The 22704-nt window shown below is 21.6% G+C and overlaps 3 protein-coding genes across 3 annotated transcripts; 2 read left to right on the top strand and 1 right to left on the bottom strand.

The window, feature by feature from the left end:
- Positions 1-3192: 3192 nt before the first annotated feature.
- Positions 3193-3549, top strand: Bm17510 (Uncharacterized protein; the record flags this gene model as incomplete). The annotated part of the gene is made up of 2 exons (XM_043078763.1): positions 3193-3257; positions 3363-3549. 2 exons carry the CDS (start codon positions 3193-3195, stop codon positions 3547-3549), a joined length of 252 nt encoding a protein of 83 aa, XP_042934697.1.
- Positions 3550-8199: 4650 nt separating this feature from the next.
- On the top strand, positions 8200-15985 carry Bma-rfip-1 (Uncharacterized protein; the record flags this gene model as incomplete). Its single annotated transcript, XM_043078762.1, has 9 exons — positions 8200-8214; positions 9747-9929; positions 11881-12026; positions 13031-13136; positions 13659-13828; positions 14198-14324; positions 14756-14944; positions 15246-15320; positions 15797-15985. The coding sequence occupies 9 exons, from the start codon at positions 8200-8202 to the stop codon at positions 15983-15985; spliced, it is 1200 nt and encodes a 399-aa protein (XP_042934696.1).
- A 4429-nt stretch (positions 15986-20414) lies between these two features.
- Positions 20415-21370, bottom strand: Bm9154 (Uncharacterized protein; the record flags this gene model as incomplete). The annotated part of the gene is made up of 3 exons (XM_043078761.1): positions 20415-20540; positions 20837-20938; positions 21269-21370. 3 exons carry the CDS (start codon positions 21368-21370, stop codon positions 20415-20417), a joined length of 330 nt encoding a protein of 109 aa, XP_042934695.1.
- Between the last annotated feature and the right edge of the window lie 1334 nt (positions 21371-22704).

The raw sequence follows: 22704 nt of genomic DNA, 5'->3' as shown, positions 1-22704 counted from the left end.
ATAAAATTTGAAGTGCTATTCTTTATTTTTTTTTTTTTTTTTTTGATAAATTCAATAAAAAAAGAAGCTGAAAATTTCATCGGACATTTTAATTAATGAGTCAGTTATTTAATTGAAAATATGAAAAATGATATGAAAGAATTTTTCCATACTAAGCAATAAAAACAAAAAAAAAAAATTAGTGCATTTTTTTTTAAATTTCATTTTTTTCTCTCTTAAAACAAGTTCATACAATATGTTACATCTTAATGACATACTATCAAATTTCGATGATTTTAATTATCCGAAAATGAACGACAATAACATTTTTTCTTTTATTTCCTCAGTTTTATCATTAATTCAATCTTTTAATTTTGCCTTTTTTTTCTTTTAATTTATAAAACTTTTTGTTTCCTTTTTTTTCTATCTTTTGACCGAATCATTATTATTACCATTGTTATAATTATTATTATCATTACTATTAATTACTGTCATTATCATTATTTATCACCATCGTTATTATTATTTTTTATTATTATCATTACTATTATTAATTATATTATTATTAATTGCAACTTATCATCAATCGTTCTTCTATTAAACAAAGAAATTTGTATTATTATGGATAATAATTAAACAAATTGCTTGAAATGGGCTAATTATTTACTCTAATTCAATTTCTCACATTATCCACACATCGTTATTAATGAAAATCATTAATAATAAGTAATAGTAATGATAAACTAACAACATAATGACAATAATAATAATAACGATAATAGTGATGATAACTTCTATAATAATAATAGATTGTTAGTAATGATAGTGATTGTAATGAATTACTTAAAATGAACTACATTTCTAATAAATGACTCCACAATTTTCAACATACATTTGCACAATACGTGGAACAATTTTATTGGAATTTGAAGTTCTGTGTGCTATATTATAATCTGATGTGCAATCAACCTATTTTTACATCATATTACCACACATTTTTTCAATATTCATCGTTCCGGTTTTCCTTTTTTATGTCATCATATAATGTATAGACGGACAGATGGACAGACAGACGGACACACGATAGCTAGCATTTTGTCATTTGAAAATTTGAAAGAGTTTGTCAGAATTATGAAATATATTCAAAAAATTTTTCATCATTCCCTTTTCATTTTTCCTTTCTAATTTTTTTTTTTTTTTTTCACATTAAGTAAAATAAAACTGAATGTATAAAAGAATTTAATTTATGATTCATATATTGCTTAGATTAATCGTTTTGATCCTTAAATACTTTACTCAAAATATTATGCAGAATATTTTTATTATCTTATTTTAAATTTTGCATTTTGTAATGATTAAAAGATCTACGTAACAAATTATGATAAAATTAATAATGTACAATTAATTTATTTAATATAATTAATTGTTTATAGGTTACTTTTTTTCTTCCAAATTTGGTATTAATTATCTATTTATTTTTTTTATACCTTCAAAATATTACAGTCGTATCATTTCCCAATTTTAATTAAATTATATGATGTAAAAAATTAAATATTTTCCAGTATATACAAATAATAACTAATTAAAAATTTTTTAATGCCGTTTTCCAATTCTGAATTACATTTCTTTGAATTATGATAGGATAACTAACTTTAGTAATTCATTTTATTCTTTGATAACTACGTGAATAAATTGAAATTGCATTGGAAGAAAAATTTTGTAACGAAGGATTTTTGTTGAAAATTGGTCGTTGCTACATTACAATTTATCATATTACAACTAAACAAGTTTGAAAATAAAAAATATTTACTTTTATTTATAAAAACCATTTACTGCTTTTTTTTATCAGTTGTCATCATTTTTGATAAATTAACAAAATGGGCACAATTTTTCCTCTTTTTTTATTGAATGCAATAATTAAATACTGATTCATTCCTTTCTTTGTTATTAGTAACATTTGGCATTTTTAATTATTGTTGAAATTACTATATTAACTGAATTTTTAAATTTGTTAGACAAAACAAGGATATCTAATAAATCATTTAGTTATATTATTGCTCATTTACTTAATTAAATTACTTGCAAAATCGATTAAATATTTAATGATCATATTGAAGCTACCTAATATAAGCATGATCTATAAAAATTAATGCACAAGAAGAAGATAAAAAATGATTCATGTCATAAATTTTAAAATAAAAAACATTAATATAATATTTTATTTATATCAAAAAAGATTAAATAATTCTAATTTTTATAATTTTATTAATGAAATAAATATTTCCATAATAAAAATCATTTTTCTGCTAATTAATTAAAATTTAATCATTTTTAATATATTATCTTATCAATGCTTAAATATATTCTCTTTATTTCATATATGTTTGTTATCTATTCGTTCATCCAAGATATACAGTTTTGTGATGATCGATTGATTTTTTCTTCCGTGTCATCAACACATTGTATAAAAGTGATGACTCATTGTCCTTAGAATCAATAAATGATTGATTGAATTATCGATCATTTGTAAAACAGACATAAATCAGATAAATTTTATTAATGCTTTGCTTCTAAAATTTTAATCTTTATCGTTAAATATTCATACATTTACATTTGCTAACTTTTTGCAATATTTTTTCTATTGTCTTTCCTTCTCTCTGTCCCCTCTCTTTCTCTTTTTCTTTCCTTTTTTTTTTTTTATTATTAGTTTAAATTTCGCATCTATTTGAAAATATTTCTTAACGGTATATCATGATATCAAATGTGCTACAAGAATTTCTAAACTGCTACCATCATGTTAATAATATTTGGACGAATCGATCGATCGATCGATCAATCAATCAATCAACCCTTTTATTACCTTACCTTAACATTTTATAAGCTAATATACACTACAAAACCAATTGCTTCTTTCCTTAGATTTAGTTAAAAATGTGATAAATTGTCATATTAATATAGCAAATCATTATCATATCATAACAACAAAACCTGATTATAACAGATCATAATGTCTAAGAAAATAATTCATTATAGTTGATACGGATTTTTATAATTTTTTCAAAATTGTTTTATAATTTCAAAACATTTGTCTATCTTTATCTTTCTTTTCCTTTTTGAATTATTTACCTTGAAAAATTAGAGACCTGTCACTACATTACAGTAGAAGTTATATTCGTGTCTTAATCAGAACAAACCAGCGAAAGAAAACGAATGATGAAAAATAAAATCACAGACATCATTGACAACAAGGATATCATTATCATTGATGATAATTATCGGTAAAATGATACCGAAAATGGATGTAGTAATACCAGTGATATGAGTGGTGGTTATCTCGGTTGTCATAATGATAGCAGTGATAATGGTAGGTACAGCAATTATAGCGATCATAATATAATGGTCGTGGTGGTGATGAATGGTGATGATGATTATGATGATGATGGTAATGATGGTCATGGTAATGATAATGATGGTAGTGATGGTAATGATGATGATAATGTTAATGATAATGATGGTGATGATAATGGTGATGACAGTGGTGGTTTTGACAAATTGAAAAAACAATGGTGAAAAATTGAAAAAAAAAAAACAATTTTTTTTTTAAAAAAAAATCATTGTTAGGTCTTAAATAAACACATTTAATTGTTTATTCCTTTTTCTTGGATTAATTTTGTTGCTAAATTTTTTTTCATATTTCATTTTCTCTCTTTATCATTATTTGAATTTATATTTGGTGTGCATTTTGCCATTAATTAACAACAAATTGTCATTACTACTTCCCCTAAAATTTACAGGTGAAAACAAGTCACAAAATTAGTAAGTTTTAAAAATTTTATTTTATTCTGTATCTTTAATTAGTCGAGAAGAAATGCATTAGTATTTTGAAATATATTTTAAATAAAGCATTCTAAAATTTGTATGTTTAAATTTTAACTACTTTTTGTTAAGTTTACATTTATGATTAACATTCTGAATGATTAACTACAACTTTTTTTGGTACATAATTATTTTTATGAAAATATTCTACGAAATATTCATGCCATCAAATATTTAAAGTCCATTCTCGTTTCTTTTTTATTTCTTTTTTTCTTTTTTTAATTTGAAAAATATTGAATTTATTACATTGTCATGCCATTTTTTATCTTTCTTCTTCAATCATTTTTTACACAATTTTTTAGCAATTAAAATTTTCCTATAATTTGGAATATATTTAAAAAAGGAGAGAAATACGAAAATTATTTGATTCACTGAATGGATCGATGACAAAAATGATTGCTTATTATGTCGTATAACAATGCCATATTTTGAACATTTCACAATTAGCTTTTTTAGGTTCCTGGAAAAATTAAAATGCATTATTTTTTGAAATTGTGAAATGATATAAATTTCCTTTAATTTCCCATTCATTTATTTTAACTTATGTATTATTTCCTGTTTTCATTCGTATATATCCCTTTTTTTGTCACTATATAAATGTCCTTAATTAGGCAAGAAAAGTTTTCACTATTGGTTTTATTCTAATTTATTTCATTTTATTTTAAAAAAAACTTTTTTTCTTCATTTTTTACTTTAGCTAGTTTTAGTTTTTCCTTTTCTTTTTTTCAATAAAATCAAAGATAAAACTTGTTGGTAATTTTTTTAGATCTATTGATAAAAATTTGTAACACGAATTGATATGATACAAAAATGGCTAGATTTTTTTATTGATTCATTAAAATTTTAAATGAATGAAGAATACTTTATAGATCAATTTGATATGTATATATAATATTTGCGGGGATTGTTTAAGATTATTAATTTTTTTTTTGCAAATTCAACTTATTTTTCTTTTTTAAAAAGAAAGAGAAATCAATACATTTGCATAGACTTCGAATGTTTAATTGGTGCCAAAAAAAGTTGACAATTATACAACTTTTTTTTACTATTTTATTTCAACAATTAACTCTTATATTTTACATACTACATTTAACTTTTACTTGCTATATTTCCCAAAGAGAGTGCACATTTCAAATAAATGAGATTCATTAATTTTTTTTTTTTTAATTTTAAATGAATGAATAATATAATTCCCACATAAATTTGATGCGCAAATTGTTTAGTTTGGTGTAATATATTTTTTAAAAATCTTTCCTTTCACGTAATACACATAAAATTAAAATTCTCTTTTCATTCTATGCCAATTATGTTTCAATAAAATTTCAGAATTCCCTTTTCATCATTTTTTCATCTTTTCTTTGCTTTCCATCTATTCAAACATTGTTCAGCGATATAAGCAAATTTTATTCTTTTCTAATGCATCAATTTTATTTTTTCAGGAAATTATTTTACAATTATTATTCGCTTTTGGTATTATTATAATAATATAACAATTATTATTATTACTGTTATTTTTGTAAATAGGATATGAGTTTTTCGAAGTAAAATGGAATATATAAATCAATTTGAAAAGACTGAATGAGATTAAGATGAGAGAAGAATTATTCTTTTTAAAAATGGCAAAAGAGTACCAGTTTTTAATTAGTGCAATCTTTTTAATTAATTAATTCATTCATTTCTATGAGTTAAATTTTTGCCATTAACTTGTCTACGATTCCTAATTAAATGATTCTTTGATCAATTAATTTCTTTTCTTGATAAATTTTCAACACATCATACATTACTTGATTTAAAAAAAAAAAAATTAGCTACGACTATTGATTATGGCTGATTACTATTATAGTTATCAATATTAAATTAAATGATATTAAAAAGCGACCTATTTGATAAGATATTTAAAATAATTATCTTTTTAATACCAAATTAATTAAACGCATTATTTAGGTTAGACATTTCAAATTATTATAATGTTTCATATTACTTCAAAAATCGTTTTTCTTTTTTTTGTCTGAAATTCTTTTTCGGTTCATCATTTTTTTTCCACTTAAAATGAAAAATTGTTTAGTCAATTGATTTACCACAATTTGACCTATTGATTTTATAACTATTTAATTGCCATTATTTGACCTTTATCGCTGTTGCTACGACCATTTGATCTATTGATTTGTTTATCAATTGACGCATTAACTTTGTCATTACTGTTATTTGAACTATCGATTTATTATTATTTTAATTGTCACTTCTTGATCATTTGTTATCATTTGATCATATTAATTTATTATTTTATTGTTCGTCATATTTAACTCATTCTTAATTATCACGTCCATACATTTCAATGAAATATTTGCTATATATTTTTTCGTCAAAATATTAATTAATTGATTTTGAAATAAATTTTGAAACATAATTAATCATGCAATTGGCATGATTGCTAATTTAAATTGTTTTTTTTGCTCCCATTAATATTTAACTTTTACTTTTATTCATTCAATTACTTTTATGGTTCTTTCTCCTTTTATTTTACGTTTACGTTTTTTTTTTTTTATTTCCTTGCTTTCTTCCTCTTTTCATTTTCATTAAATACTAAGTGATAGAAAATAATAAAAATAATTCATGCATAAAATTATAATTTAATATACCAATCAATCATATTTCATGTTAATATATTCCTTCACAAAAAAAAATTCAGTGAAAAATAAATTTATTTATTGATATAAAGTTGAATTCATTTCATACTTAATAGCAAAAGGAAAGGATAAATAATTTCATATCTGTTACGTAAATATTAAATATAAATTTTAATTTCACTAAAATGATTTATCATTTTTAAATTTTTCTAAAATAATTTCAGTATGAATACGAGAGGATAAAAAAGATATTTTGTCAAACATTTGACGTATATGCATGTTGATTATTAATGAGTAAATATTAAATTAAGTTTTAATCTTACTGCAAATATTCATGTAATTTAATTATAGTTATGTGTGTATAGTTTAATAAAGTATACTTAAGTAAATTGTATAGCAATTAGTGTCTTCTTCATGTACTTATATATTATATCATACTCATTTGTTAACTTAATATTTTCAATTTTTTCTCTTTCTCTTCAAATTTTATAAAATTTACATTAAAAAGTTAATTTAAGGAAAATTGGAAAAAAAAGAGAAATGACGATGATAAATATAAAAATATTTGGTGCTTTTAATATTTTTTTTTTTTATTCCACATTTACTGAAAAAATTAGCCTAAAAAAAAGAAAACGAAAAAGAAAAGGTGAAAATGATATTCCTTTTGTTCTCTCATAAAATTACATTTAATGAATTTACGTCAAAATCTTTTCCTTTTTTCTTTTTCTTTTTGAAGTTTTAGTCGAATTATTTGCTTTTTTATGCTATATAATGTGAAAAAGAAGAGAAAAAAAAAATGAATTTTTCATTTATATGTATATTTATATCTTAGGAAAAGTTACTTTATTATTTTAAAGAATAAAATTTTCATTTTCTTATATATTTACACTTCAAAAAATTCACATTTTTTATATTTTTATGTCAAAAGAAAATTTTTTTTTTCATCTTTTTTTTTTCCTTAAATAAAAGTATAGAAATCTTGTTTACAATATGAAATGAAAAGCAAATAAGCAAATAATAAAGTTCAAATTACTAATCATTTTTATTTTTAAGTTTGAATTGATTTTTTTCATATGTTATTTCACCTGTTTTCAAAAAAAAAAAGAAGGAAAAAAAATGCTGATAAATATGAAAGAAAAGATGAAGAGAGAGGGAGAGAGAGGGAGAGAAAGAGAAAGGAAAATATTTTAATTTCCTCTCTATAAGATATATATTTCACGTTTCATCAATTTTAAAATTATCACAGCCATTTATATATTTTCAGTATTACTTTCATAATGGTACAATTATTTTTTTAGTATTATTTAAAATAACTTTTTAAGTTTTTATGATAGCCTTCCTTTTTTCTCACTTTTTTTGAATATATTATTAGTTGTTAATGAAAAAATATCTTTATTATATTTTTTGAAAATTTTTCTTTTTTATTGCTTAAAATTAGTTACAATTTCACTTTGACTAATAAATTCGAATAAATTTTATAAGCAGTAATATTTAGCATATTTATTTATGTTTTTTTTTTTCATATCTTACTTTTTTATTTTTCAACATCTCGTTTTTTACTGCTGTCTTTGTCGTTTATATTATTATTGTTGTTGTTGCTTTTTGTTGCTGCTTTTTTTTTTTTGTTGTTGTTTTTTACACTTCAACAAGCAATGAACGGTAATAACTTACAGGTTATTTATAAATATTGGATGAACAAAAGCTTCTTATATTTTCGATGTTTCATTTAAAAGTAAGAATTTGATGATTTTAAATTCGTTTGATATCCTGAATATAGCAAATTTTTGTTTGTTTCTTTTTGAATTTCTTAAGTTTGATTTTTTTTTCTAACTAATCTCAATATTTATTAAATTTCTTTTCATTCGCCAATTATATCATTAATGTGTATAAATGTGTATTATTTTTCTTACATTCTATTGCAAATCAATTTAGCTATTAATTTAGTATTAATTTTGGTCATTAAATTCTTTTCGACTGATAGACTGAGTGAAATCATTGAAATATAAATAAAATAAGCAGTCAGTTAATCAGTACTCGTTTAATTGTTCATTGCAATTAAATCTTTCTTTCGGTTAATTAATTATTAGAATGAATGAATGATTCATTATGTAATGAATATGATCGAATGACAGAATGATTAATTCAACAATGAAAATGAATGGTAATATATGTTTAACAAAATAGTTTTTCTAAAATTTTTGAATATCTTAATTTTTGTTTTTTTTTTTTTAATTTTATTTCTTAAATTAAAGAAAATATACTTTTTAGCTTCTTTTCAATTAAACGTAAGAGTTTGTACCATATGTGTTAAAAAAATATTTTAAAAGTTTTTTCAAAAAAGAAAAACAAATATTTATAATTTCTTCACAGATGTTTAAAGATAAAAATTTCTTTTTTTCTTTTTCCTCATATTTTTTTTCTCAAAAACTTAATCTTTAAGAAAAATCGCTGGACAATCTCGATTCTTGATGATTTATCACTCTTATTTCTTTTTTTTAGCGAAAAATGTTTGAGAGTTTTGACGAAAGAAAAGGATAAGTTTTATTTTTTTTATTTTCTTTTTTTTCCAACTTTTTTAAAAATGAATCAATTCATCGACTCTTTCTTTTCACTCTTTTTTTAAAACTTTTTAAATAAATTTAGGTATGATTTTTACATAATTTTTCCTCTTGAAAAATTTATACTGTAAAGGATATAATATAATATTATATCGAAAACTTGATTATTGGATTACTGTGATTGTTTATTTGTTTGCTTGCTTGCAGTTTTTTTTTTCTCCTTCGCAATTATTTATTGATTTTAAATAGTTGCAGGAATAGTTCGTTTTCAAAAAAATACGAATGACTAATATACTTTTCGTTTCTTTTTTTTTTAGGAAAGAAAAATTGATGATAACCTTTAACCTCAACACATCAGTTTATTTTAATTTTATGTTATACTTATAATTTCTGTTTTAAACATACAAATAAAAAAAAGGATTATATTTTTGAAGTTATTATTAGTATTTTGTATAAAAAACAATTTATTTTCTCAAATTTTGTTATTTCAACTGTCAAAAAAAGCGACCTTTTTTTTTTTTTTTTTTGAACACATTTCGAATATTTCACAATCATATTTAATTATTATTAGTTTTTTTTTCTTTTCAAATGAAATTGCTAAACTTTTAATAAAATTTGTATAATAAGTTTTCTTCTTTTTTTGAAAAGAAGGAATTTTAAATAGTTTAGGAAATTTCTTTTTTTTTTTTTAAATATTTATTTTTAGGAGCATTCACCAAATTCGATGCGACTAAATAACAACAGCTCTAGTTCAGCATCGGTAGCATCACGTCTGTACACGAACGGTACACGTGGGTCACAACGTGGTAGCTTTGGTAGTGAACCAGAATTGATGAGTTTTAGCGATAATGAAACATCCATTCATGAATTAAATGAAATTTGTAGTCAGGTTTGCTTCTTTTTTCCGATTCCTTTTTTTGGTTTCATTGAAATAATTTAACAAATATTTGCTTAAAAAATTTTGGTGATAATTTCATAATGAATGATTCAAAAAAATTGTTACAATAAAATCTCACATACATAATTGTGATAAAATAATGTTTAATGGAAAGTTATTAATGAAAAGTTAGTAATTCAAGTTCCACAAAATAATTTAGCAAATATAATGTGTAACTTAATAATTTTACAACAATTTAGTAATTTGGTGTTTTAAGAAATTGAATGAGCAATTAATGCTTTTTATGCATAATCAAAAGAGTGCTAAATATATTAGCATAAAAGAAATAGTGGAATGATTCCTCTATCATTGATAACTGATAATCTAACTTGTATCTAATGAATGATATATAAATATATGATAATCTTTTAAATTGGTTTAATATTATACTTTTAACTTACTTTAATGTAATATGCGGAAAATCTTCCGTGGAAATATGCATATGCATATACTTTACATATTAAAGTACAAAGTGCAATTCATCTCTTAAAATTTTAGAAATAAAAATTAGACCATTTCAATGGGCATTTTATTACTCATTTCATCACTGAATATGTCATTATCGTTATTTATTGTCATTATGCAAGTATGATTATCTAAACAAATTTATTTCAACGTTTTTTTTTTCATATCAATCAATATCATATCTAATTTTTTTAAAATCATAATTAGTTATTATTACAGAATTTATTCGTATTACAATCACTATCACTCCAATGCATATTCATATCATAATTACTATTATTATTTTTGTTATAATTATCACTTTAATGTTATTCATATCATTCCAGTGTTTATCCTTATCGTTAAGTTTACCATAAATTATTCCAAAGTTCTTAAAAATTTACCATAAAAACTTTAAAATATACCATAAATACCATAAAATTATTCCAAAGTTTATAATAACTATCATTCCAAAATTTGCTGTTATCATAGTCATTGTCATTTCGAATTTTCATTATATCATTTTAAATGCATCAACATTAAATTAAAATTTTTTATTATTTTATAAAATAATTGATGAAATAAATTTGTTGATGAGTCATTGTTGTCTTTTCATCTTTGCATTATTTCTATTTTCTTAAATTTTGATTGCAAAGCGGAATGATTTTCCTAAACATATACGTAAAATTATTACGCTTGTTTAAATATTTTTTTCAAAAAAAAAAAATTTCTGAAAGATTTAATATAAATTTTCATAACATATTTTGAAATGAAATTTTCGTTTTTTTTTTCTTTGCCTTTATGAAAGTAATATAATAAATTAACGGAACCATTGCGTTTTCTCTGTTTATTATAAAATTACAATTAAATTTTCATTAAAAAAAAACAATAACTGATTATGGTATGATCATGTTTTGGGCTGATAATGATTGTGATAAAGACAAGCTTTGAAATAATACTGATTGCAATGATAGTCACTAATGATTACCATAAAATAAATATGAAATGTGTACGTACACATATATAAAAATATTTATATAAATGAATGCAATTTAATTATTTTATCAATTTCCATTTCATTATCCCACTTTCATTTTTTAAATTATTGTACAAATTAAAATTATTTCAAAATATTATTTCTATTTTTTACACTTTTAAATTATCAATTTTTAAACAAACAATTTGGAACTTAATTAAGTGCAAGAAAATCATACTTTTCAATTATTAATTATGATTATAAATGATAACTCTAATTAATGATAACTTATTAATCTCATTTCTCAGATATATCAAATAATTGAGACATCATAACTTTCTATCAAAGCTAAAAAATTTTTCTTTCCTTTTGATATTATCATTTTTGATAAAAATTAATAACCTTTGAATGATATTACTAATTTCGAAGTTAGCAAAATCTTCTAACTTTTATATTTTTTGACGAGCATTCATTATCTTTAAGGTATCATCACTTTCTAAGAAAGTTAATGAATTAGAAGAGGAGCGGATGAATTCAGGTGAGGAAAAAGCACGATTACGAGCTGATAATGCCGTGCTTACCGAGCGTGTGCATATTTTAGAAGAGCAGTTGCAAGCTGCTGAACAAAGGTTTTTATTATTATTTTCTGCTTTTTAAATCATTCATAATTAACGCATTTTTTATGTTTAAAAATGATGAAAAATTTAACTAAAATAATTGAAATGAAAATAAAAAAATTTTAACTCAGAAAAAGCAACAAAGCAAAAAAGAAGAAAGAAAAAAAAACTTTAAAAATTTTAATTTATAATTCATTGTTTAAAATTTTTTATTTTCATATATTGTATCACTTTCCTATTTAAAAATTTTTTTTTCTTTCATTTTTCTCTACTCTCTTTCTTTCTCTCTCATTTACAAACAAGAAAAATAGAAAAAGAAAAAAGAGTGAAATTCCTACAAATTAGTTTGACTTTAATAAAAGAATTAATAATTTTAATTCAGTTGAAATGGATTATAGTAGAATTTGTAATTATAATGATTTAATAAAGAAAAGAAGAAAAGTAAGCAAAAAAAGATTTTTTTTTTTTTTAAAAAGGACTTTGCTAAAAAAGATCTCTTTTTTAATTATCAAAATTTATATTTAGTATCAGAAACTTACTTAAAATTGCAATCATTTCTTTTTCTTTTTAACGGAGTTGCTTATTTTTTCAAAAATAAAGAAGTCCAAAAAAAAAAAAAAAATAAATAAATAAAAAGAATTAAAAAATATGATAGAAATATTGTTTCTTCCTTTTCAATTAAAAAAAACCAATCATTTTTTTAATCATTTTATAATTTCATTTCCACTTACAATAGCTATTCATTGGACAAAAATAATAATAATAATTTTACCGAACTTTTACTAATTATTATTTTTCAATTAAAAAAATTTATTTTTGTTTTTAAAAAATACAATATAAAAAAGAGCAAAAAAAGCGAAAAAATACCAAAAATTGTGTGCTTTTCTCTTTTTTTTTTGACATGGAAATAAGTTTAAAATTTTCATTTTTAGTTTAAAAAATTTTTCTCCAAAATTTATAATATTTTGAAAATTAAGTTAACAATTTTCAATTATTTCATTTCTTTTCATTTATAGGTGGAAGGAAAAATTAATAGAAGAAAAAAGCCGTAATCGTGATATTATATCAAGAATGGAACGTGAAAAGCAATTGGAAATAGAAAGTGCTGCTTTAAAATATCAGGTTTCTCTTTGTATTTTTGTGAAATTTTTAGTTTTTTATTGTCATACAAAGTTTGAATCATTTAAGCATCATTAATTCTACATTTGCATAATAAAATCATTGATGATATTAAAGATGAAGCACTAATAATTTTAGCAAATACTAGGAAAATAATAATAGCAATAATAATAGTAATAATAATAATAACAATAATAACTCAATTTCGCAGCTGTTAGAAAAAATGATGCAATAGTAGTTTCAATCAGCAGTTCACTCTGATGAGCTTAATTAATAATTAAAAAATGTGAATTAATTAGAATAGATATTAGCAGAATATACGCGATAGTTTTAACAAGTACTAGAGAAATGAAGTAATAATAATTAAATTTTAAAAGGTGAACTAATAATAACAATAATAGTAATTAAATTTTAATGAATGCTAGAAAAAAGTAAAATAATGAAAGTTAAATTTTAGAAAAGTGATTGTAATAAAATTTTTCTTTGTAGTAAAAAAACGAAATAATGTTAATTAAATCTTAACAGATGCTAGAAAAAGATTGTGCTGGCTTGAGGAAAGAGAAGGATAAAATGCAAAATGATATGCTTCATTTACAATTGAATCTTGAAAGTGCACAAGATCAACTGATTGAAGCAAATGCAATGTGTGAAACATTAGAGGAAACTCGAATTAAAATTGAGAGAGATTTTAAAAGGTTTAACATTAATAATTTATTAATTTAATTGCCCTTTTAAGTGTTATGTATAAATTATAGAACAAAGTTTATATTATATAAAATATAGCATATTGTGATAACAGCGAGAATAAAGTGCTTAAATTGAACGCTAGTGATAAAATTTTTATTACTAAGAATTGATCAGATGAAGTTCAAAATAAAAATGAAAATTTGAATTAATTAATGAATAACTGAGTCTATGATTATTGGTTTTTTAAAAAAAATTTATTATAAATATAAAAAAAGGAATAATCAATGTGACTCAGAAATTAGGAATATAATTCAAAGTGCTATTATTTTTTCCTTTTTTGCTATTTGAAATTTTATTCATTTAGCATTTAATTAAAGGTTTCGTGAGGAAGCACAGCAAGACATTGATAGTAGTTCAGAATTGGTTGAGGAACTTTCGCGACAAACGGACGAATTAAGGCGACAAAAAAATGAAGCATTGCCGAGAACATCAGTTACTGAACAAGTAAATATCAAATTTTTCCCAACAAAACGATCAAATTTTTATTGAACAAATAAGTATGAAATTTTTACTTGGCATATAAACATCAAATTTTTATTATAATTAATTTAGTGTAATTTTTATTTATTTGTTTTCTTTTATCATCTTTTGTTAATCTCCCTTGTTTTTCTATCATTTTAATCAAATAAAATTTTAATGATTATATATTATCAGTGATTAATGAAACATATGTAATTTAATTATATTTATATCGTTTTGTTGTCTTCAATTTTAAATCATTAATTCATGCAATTAATAATTAAAAATTTCCTTTATTTTCCTTTTTGTTTTGAATAATATAAATTTTTTTTCTTTTTTTTTTTTTCGTGAATAATCTTAGCTAATTTAAATAACTTTTCATCGTTAAGTATATAACACATATTTTAATTATTTAGATAATATCGTTGGAAAATGAAGTGAATCGATATCGAAAAGAGAACAAAGAGTTAAAACGGCAAATTGAAGATTTACAAGCACAATTAATACATGACTCGATTGAAGCTGGTCAAAATTTGTTGAAAAATTTTGACGATGATCCAAAGCTATCATTAGCTGACGAATTAAGTGGCAAAGATTCTACCGAGGTTTAATTCCTTTTATTTCTCTCTCTCCCTTCCTCCCCCTCTCTCTCTGTTCCTTTTAATATTTTATTTGTTAAAAATAATTGAAATAAAATTTTTTGTATAAATTTTTTTTTTCTTTTCAACAAATATATCAATTAAAATATTTTGAAAAAATTTAAATTATAAAAAAATATCAACAAAAAAGAAAACAGAAAAAAGTAAAAAAGGGATTATATATGTTAATTTTTAGCTATAAAATATTTTCAAAAATAAAAAACATAAAAAAAAGACAAAAAAAGAAATTATATACTTAAATTTTTAGCTAATGAATGCATTAAAAGAACAAGAAATATGTAATCAAAAATTACGAAATTATATTAATGGTATATTAATGCGGGTTATTGAATTGCATCCGGAAATTTTGGAAATTAAGGAGAAAGATGAAAAGGAATTAACCGATAGCAGTTGACAATTTCTCGATCAGGTAACCATCACTTTTTTTTTTCTTATTTCACTCTTAAATAATTTTGATGAAAGATGAAAAATGAAAAAAAAAAATTAAATGCAAACTTATTATATAAATTTAAGATTAAAATAAGTATTAGATTTTATAATGAAATTTAGTAAACTTTATTGCATTTTGAAATATAACTAAATTTTTTGAATTGTTTTGTTTTCTCTCTTTTTTTATTTTTCATATTTTCTCCTTTTCTTTTCTTTTTTCCCTCAAATTGTTAATATTAAATTTTTTTCATAAATTGTTAATATTAAATTAAAAAATTATTCTGAAAAAAGAATTCTTTTTAATCATTAATTATTTTTAGATTTATTCAACAAACAAAAATTCACCTACTAAAAGTATTAAAATTATAGAAGCAATTCAATTCAAGATCATTACCTGATGATTCGCTTTCTGCGCAACAACATTCGAAATTATTATGCAATGATGGATCAACGCTTAGCGTATCACGTTTTACGTCAAGAGCAAAATTCACAACAAAGCTTTACAATTATTGGTCCGCTGATTGGAACATTTTCCGATTTACTCCACCGCAGTCATAGTGCTGATTGATTGTATCGATTGATTGATTGATTGGTTGATTGGATTAATTGTTAAAATTAAAATGTTATGTGAGATGAATATAGTTTGATTATATGTATTTAAAAAATAATTGAATTTTTTTTCATATCAAAAATTATTTTTAAAAAAATTTTTGCTTAACAGTTTAAAAGTTCCTTTTTTGAATTATAATAGATAAGAAAAATTAACGCAGAAAAACAAAATAAAGAAAAAAAATCTAAAAGTAGAAGTTACATTATTATATGAAAAACATTATTATATGTCGAATTATTGATTGGTAACAATATTGATCCAATTAAATTAGATAATACATTGCTTCTGATCGATGTTTATTTAAATTTGCCTATTTTAAAGTTTTCTATCTATTTTCTTTCTTTCTTACTTTATTGTATGATATTTGTTTAGTTGTTTTGTCTGTGTATTTTGTCTAATTAAATGCTTATTTTTCTTTTTGTTTTTTTTTTTTTTTTTGTTTTTGCTACATTAATTAGATTTTAAGATTTTATTAATGAATTTAATATATTTCAGATTGTAATTTGTTTCGTTTTCATTCAATTGATTAGCTTTAAATCTTTGTAAATACTGATAAAAGAAAATTTTTTTCCTTCTTTTTCTTTTATTTTTTCATTTTATTCAAATGATTTATGAAATCTTTAACATATGGAAAAGAACTTTAACAAAACAAAACAACAAAAAAAGAGTATATAATACACAAAATGCTTTTTTTCTTCTTTACTTTTCTTTATTCATTAAAAAAGAAAATTGCATTAAAATTTTATTTAAATATTTCCTACTTTTATATTTTTGATTTTTCAAAAAAAAAAAAAAAAAAAAATTTGGAATTAAATTTTAAATGATTAAGAATTCTTTAAATGCTGTTATTTCTTTCTTCTAATAAATTTCCCAAATGTTAATTCTATTTTACTTATGTAATTTTAATTCATAAATGCAATTAAATTCGTAAATATTTAATGCAATTATTTAACATAAATAGTTTGAAAACAAATTAATTCGTTCTTCTTTTTCTTTGTTTTTTTCTCTTTCTTTGATTAATGTAATTCTTAGTAAAAGCAAAAAAATACATTTCTGAATAAAAAATATGATTGAATTTTTCTCTCTTTTATATTAAAAATTTTTTAATTTTAATTATTTTGCTAAACATATTTCTCCATTGATTTGCTACACTCACTCATTCATTCTTTCTTTCTCTCTCTCTCTCCCTTTTTCTTCTTATGTTATTTATATCTTTTGTAATTGTATTAATATATATATATATATATAAAAATTTTCACGCAACAGAGTTTAATTATTTATTTATTTTTTTTTTACAAAATATCACTGCTCGCTTGATCATTGATCATTCATATCATATCATATCATAATTTGACTATTAAAATAATTAAGCGATGATATTTCTTTTTTTTACATTAATACTAAAAAATTTGCATGATTACTATATAATTTTCATTGTTAAATTTAAGTTTATCATTTTTTTGTAATAATGAAAGAAATATTACGTATGCTACGTATACAATACGTGTGGATATTATTATTTCAGGTTAAATTTATTTTACTTAAACAAGAAATATATTGGTCAAATATTTGTTTTAAATTTTTTAAGATACTTAGCTTTTCTTTCTGACAATTATTATTTTAACAATTATTTTAATATTTTTGATACTAAATTTATGCAATAATGTTGCAAAATAAGATTGTAAGAGTGGAAAAAATTAATTAATTAATAATATATAATAATATATACTGATTTTTACGATATCGCTTTTTTCATTTAATTATTAAAAATCAATTTTTTTTTAAAAAAAATTACATTTAAAATTACTGTTGAAATATTTTAAACCTATTCATTAATTCATTCATTCAAACTGGCATTATAATTTTAAACTTATCTTTCAATTTTAAAAGTTCCAACTTCGAATTTATATTGCATTTTAAACTTAATGTTTCAATTCTAAAAAATCCGATTTCAATTTTTAGACCTATCAAAAATTAGTAGATTCTAGTAGGAATTTTCATCTGCCTTAAATTAACTCTTTTTTTCATTCAAAAAATTTAGCATACTAAATAAATGATAAACAAAATAATAAATCGATAAAAAAGTTATTATTTTAAATTTTGCTTTTGCCAGAAAACGAAGAACTTTAATTGTATTTTTCATGATAATATGCACTTTGATTATAAACTGAAACTTCTGCGACTATTGCGCATTATCGTTTCTTTGCTGGGCGCAATTAAACCAAAAACTTTTTTTGATTTGTTAACTTACAATTAACTTTATCGGCAATAAGTCTGCATTTTAATTAAACAATTCATTTAACACAATTAATATTGTAAAACGAAATTGAGTAACATTTTAATAATTGAGTGATATTTATTAAAAAAAAAAATCCATTCTTCAAAAAAAAACTTTTTTTAAATTAACAAACTGTGAAATGAATGAAAAAAAAAAAAAAACATGAAATAATGTTAATATTAAGTTTGGCAAACAATTAGTTTGTTTTTTTCCATTTTTAAATTTTTAAATATTACGAATGAAATATGAATAAAGATGTAAATGAATTCTAGAGTTTCGAAACTTTTATTCTAAAAAAATTTAAATATGAGGAATATTTGCAAGCATTGCAGTTATGGAAGAAATTTTCAACATTTCTAAATTAGATAATTTAGAAGTTTTATGTATTATTTATTTTTATTAAATTTGAATGCATTAATGTTAAATGATATATTTACGCATTGTTAGAAAAAAAGACATACTTGAAATAGCATTGTTAAATGTTATTTTATCACTAAGTAATTAAATTGAAATTTTATTTTCTTCAATCATAGCAAATAAACCAAATGCATTTAGAACGTCTAACTTTGCCGTCTTTTTCACGTTTTGCATTAAGTTTATCTTCAATATCCGTCAAAATATTGTAACTTTCAGATAATTCATTGTCCATTTGCTTATAGTAATTGTATACTTCTTGAAGAACTTTCGAAATCTAAATTACAAAAAAAATTATTATTAAAATCGTAAACAAATACCCGTTTATGACGTTATCTATATTTCATTTCTATTATTTGTTTCCAATTCTGATTTGTAAAATTCATTTTTCCTTCCTTTTTTTTTTTTTTTGTTTTTTAAGGTGCACAGCAAAAAATTAAAAAAAAAATTATTCTGTTAAATTTTTTCAAAAATTTCTTTCATACATACTGATTTTATCATTAATTCTAGTTCTTGTTATTAAACATTAAAATTTTACTCTAAAACAGTTTTAAATTTGTAAATTTATGCTCTAAAACAGTTTTAAAAAATATTCGATAAGATTTTTTGACAAAATAGTCAATTATTTGGCAAATCAAATAATAGCAACGATAATGATTTTAATAATATTATTTTACTTTTTTTTTTTTTTCAAACAATCAAAAATTAATAAAATAAGAACTAATTAATTAATCAATTAATTATTATCAAATAATGCAAATAACAATAAGATAAACTACAGCAACATTATTTCACATTAAAACTTTACCTCATTAGCTAAATTCCGAATATTATCAATGTGCTGAAGTGCACCAATGCTGTCACCAAAACTGTCACCATCTAAAATGCTCTGTTCAATTTTATGAATTCGAAGTCGAATAATCGGTAAACGATGCCATTTCTTCAATGCATTTCTTTTATTCGCATCTTTTTCCATTTCAAATGCATTCCCCTTCACTTTCAATGCTTTCAATTGATTGTTTGCTTCATTTAATTCAAGTGTTTGGTACACTCCTTGAAACTGCAAATCATTTCCATTAATTATTTCAATATTTTTATCAATTATTATAAAAGTAAAAAAAAAAAAATTATTCCAGTGTTTTCATCGATTATTTCAATTATTTTCATTCAAAATTCTTCGCAATATTTTTTTAAAAAGTTAATTTTTAATTTCTGATAAATTTACAAATTTTTGTTTTTTTCTCTGAGTAAAAAAACGAGAAAAAATTTTTGGTTTTTTCCTTTCTTTTACAGGCAATTATTTTAAATTTATAAAGAAGATTTTTTTTTTTTTAAATTTACAACAACCATTTTGGTATTTCGATATTTTTTTTCATAACTATTGATTACATATTTGCCATTTCATGAAAAAAAGAAAAAGATAATTCACAATTATAGCTATCAAATTTTTTTTTTCTGTCATTTACTAACTTTAGTATCATATTTGTTAGCTTCAAGATTAGCCCGATATTTTCACATTAGTCTTTTATATTTTAATATTTATTATTAAATAATATAATACTTTTCTTGTTAATAACATATAAGTCATTATGCTTCCATATCTATTACTTAATAGCATATAATTCAATATTTTTACCTCCTGCAACATTCATTTCAATTTTATTTAATTTGTTAGTGAATAAGTTTTAAATCGAAACTGTAACCTTCGCTACTTCATCTTTCCAATCTTTTGGATCAGTTGGATTTTGCAGCCATGCCGTTGAATTGATCAGTAATACTTCATTTTCAATTTCATCAAGATTATCAATTCCCTGAATTATTCAATTTGATTTCTATTACATTTTAATTAAACATTTTACCTAATACACATTGAAAAGATTTTAAATGAAATGAATGATGAAGAAATAATTTAGATTGTGCTTTTTTATTACAATTACAATTACTAATATAATATTAGATTAGATGGAAGTATTTTAAATAATCATAGAACAGAATGAGAAAAAATGTGCAATTGCAATGATCTGTTAATATTTCTTTTATCTTTTAAATTTTATTGTTTAACGTCTTAAATTGAAAGTTAAATTAATTATATTTAAAATCCACCAACCATTGTTTTATCATATTCAAGTAATGGAGCAATTTTTATTCCATCTCCATCATCGCCATCATCGTATCTTTGTTGCTTCTCTTGACATATTAAGCATATTTGCTAATAGAAAATTAAAATTGTATAATTTATTATTGTTTTACTAAACATTGCGCTATAATTTGATTGAAATAAAATTCAATTACAAAACAAAAAAATGAAGGAAATTTAAATTTTGATTTTTTAACTTCCTAAAATATTTGTTAATAATTTATCACTAAAATTCACAAATTGTACATTTATTTATAATAATTACCTCTTCTCGTGTTATATTATTATCAGATGATATATTTGACAATGATAAGTTGAAAGAATTTTTATTTTATTCATTTATTTTCAAATTTCTCTTTTTAATAAAACTGAAAATGTTTAATTACATTTTGAAACTTTTACCTGATTTTCATTTTTTGGTGTTGGAGAGATTTCATCGATAGGTTGAGTTAAAAATTGTTCAATAAATGCAATAATTAGAAATGTTTGGAAAGTACTGAACATTTTTTTTGGAGAAGTTGCACTAAAAATGTTTTTTTTTTTTTTTTGTTAAATTAAATTTATTAAATCTTTTATATAAGTTATCATTGCTAAAAATAAAATTTAATAACAAAAAAGGAATCAGTAGCAAGATTAAAATTTATTCTTTTAAATTTTAAATTAAAATTATTTAGTAATTTATTATGAAGTAGAATTAGCAAGAAAAAAAATAGTTAGTCGTCTAAATAAAAGTAGATGAATGAATTTAATCTAAAAATTTTACTTTCCTTTTACTCACACTTTTACTTCGTCTTCCTTTTCATTTCTCTACAGTAACTTTTCCCGGGATATCTTGTTAATGAATTCTTGGTTGATAGAATGTTTACTATAGGGCTTCAGTACTGGCATAGCAAAGAATAATAAAAAGAGAGAGACAAAAAAGAAAAAAAAAAATATTAGAGGTCATCCAGAATCGATATGAGACTTAGCTGATGGCAGTGTGGTATTCGCTTGTCCACTTCTTTAAGTGACCAGAAAGTGGATAAATGACCAAGTGGTGAACAAATAACTAAGAGGAGATTGATAAAAAGAGAAGGAAGAAGAAAAAAGGGCAAAAGAAAAGAGTGGTCAAAGAGTGGGAAAAAGGTGAAATGGAGCAATATGACCTTTACCCTTCTAATTTGTCCTTTGTCATTGCTACTGAGTTATTACTTTTGAAGTATATACTGTCGCACTACTATATGATTCATTTTTACAATGTGAAAATACCACCAAATGAGTGTAATGCTAAATAAAGAAATAATAAATTCTAAATTGCTTAAAATGAAGGAATAACAAATGAACATTTCTTTTTTTTATCTAGGTTGAAACTTAAATTTAATACATTTAACTGAAGTTCTTCTTTTTTTTTGATTTAAAATTCTACAAGGACAAAAAAAAAACCGATACTGATTTTCTTTTTCACAGTTTTACAAAAATTGTTGAAGTTTAAAATCTAACAAACGAAATTAGACATTATTAATTTTATTAAATATTGCTGTAGTTGACTACAAAAATTTTCTTAATTTATATTTAAGTTAATTTAGAACTTTTTTAAGTGAATAAAACAGAAAATTCTAGTTGAAATATTAACTTGAAATATTGAAATGTAAGACATGTAAGATATAAATATAAGCATTCGAATTGAAAAATATTAATTTAAAAATTAACAAAAATTGATGTAATATTTGATTTTATGCAATCGGTTTATGCAGGAAATTGATTTTATGACTAATTTCAGCAAATTTTTTATTGTTATCTATTCCATTGATAACTTATTGTCTTTTAAATTATCCAGAAACATAAATTAATTTTAATTA

Source organism: Brugia malayi, assembly GCF_000002995.4.
Source record: "Brugia malayi strain FR3 genome assembly, contig: Bm_v4_Chr2_contig_001, whole genome shotgun sequence".
Classification (NCBI taxonomy): domain Eukaryota; kingdom Metazoa; phylum Nematoda; class Chromadorea; order Rhabditida; family Onchocercidae; genus Brugia; species Brugia malayi.
Note: the sequence above shows the minus strand (reverse complement) of the source record. Positions and strands in the feature narration are given on the sequence as shown.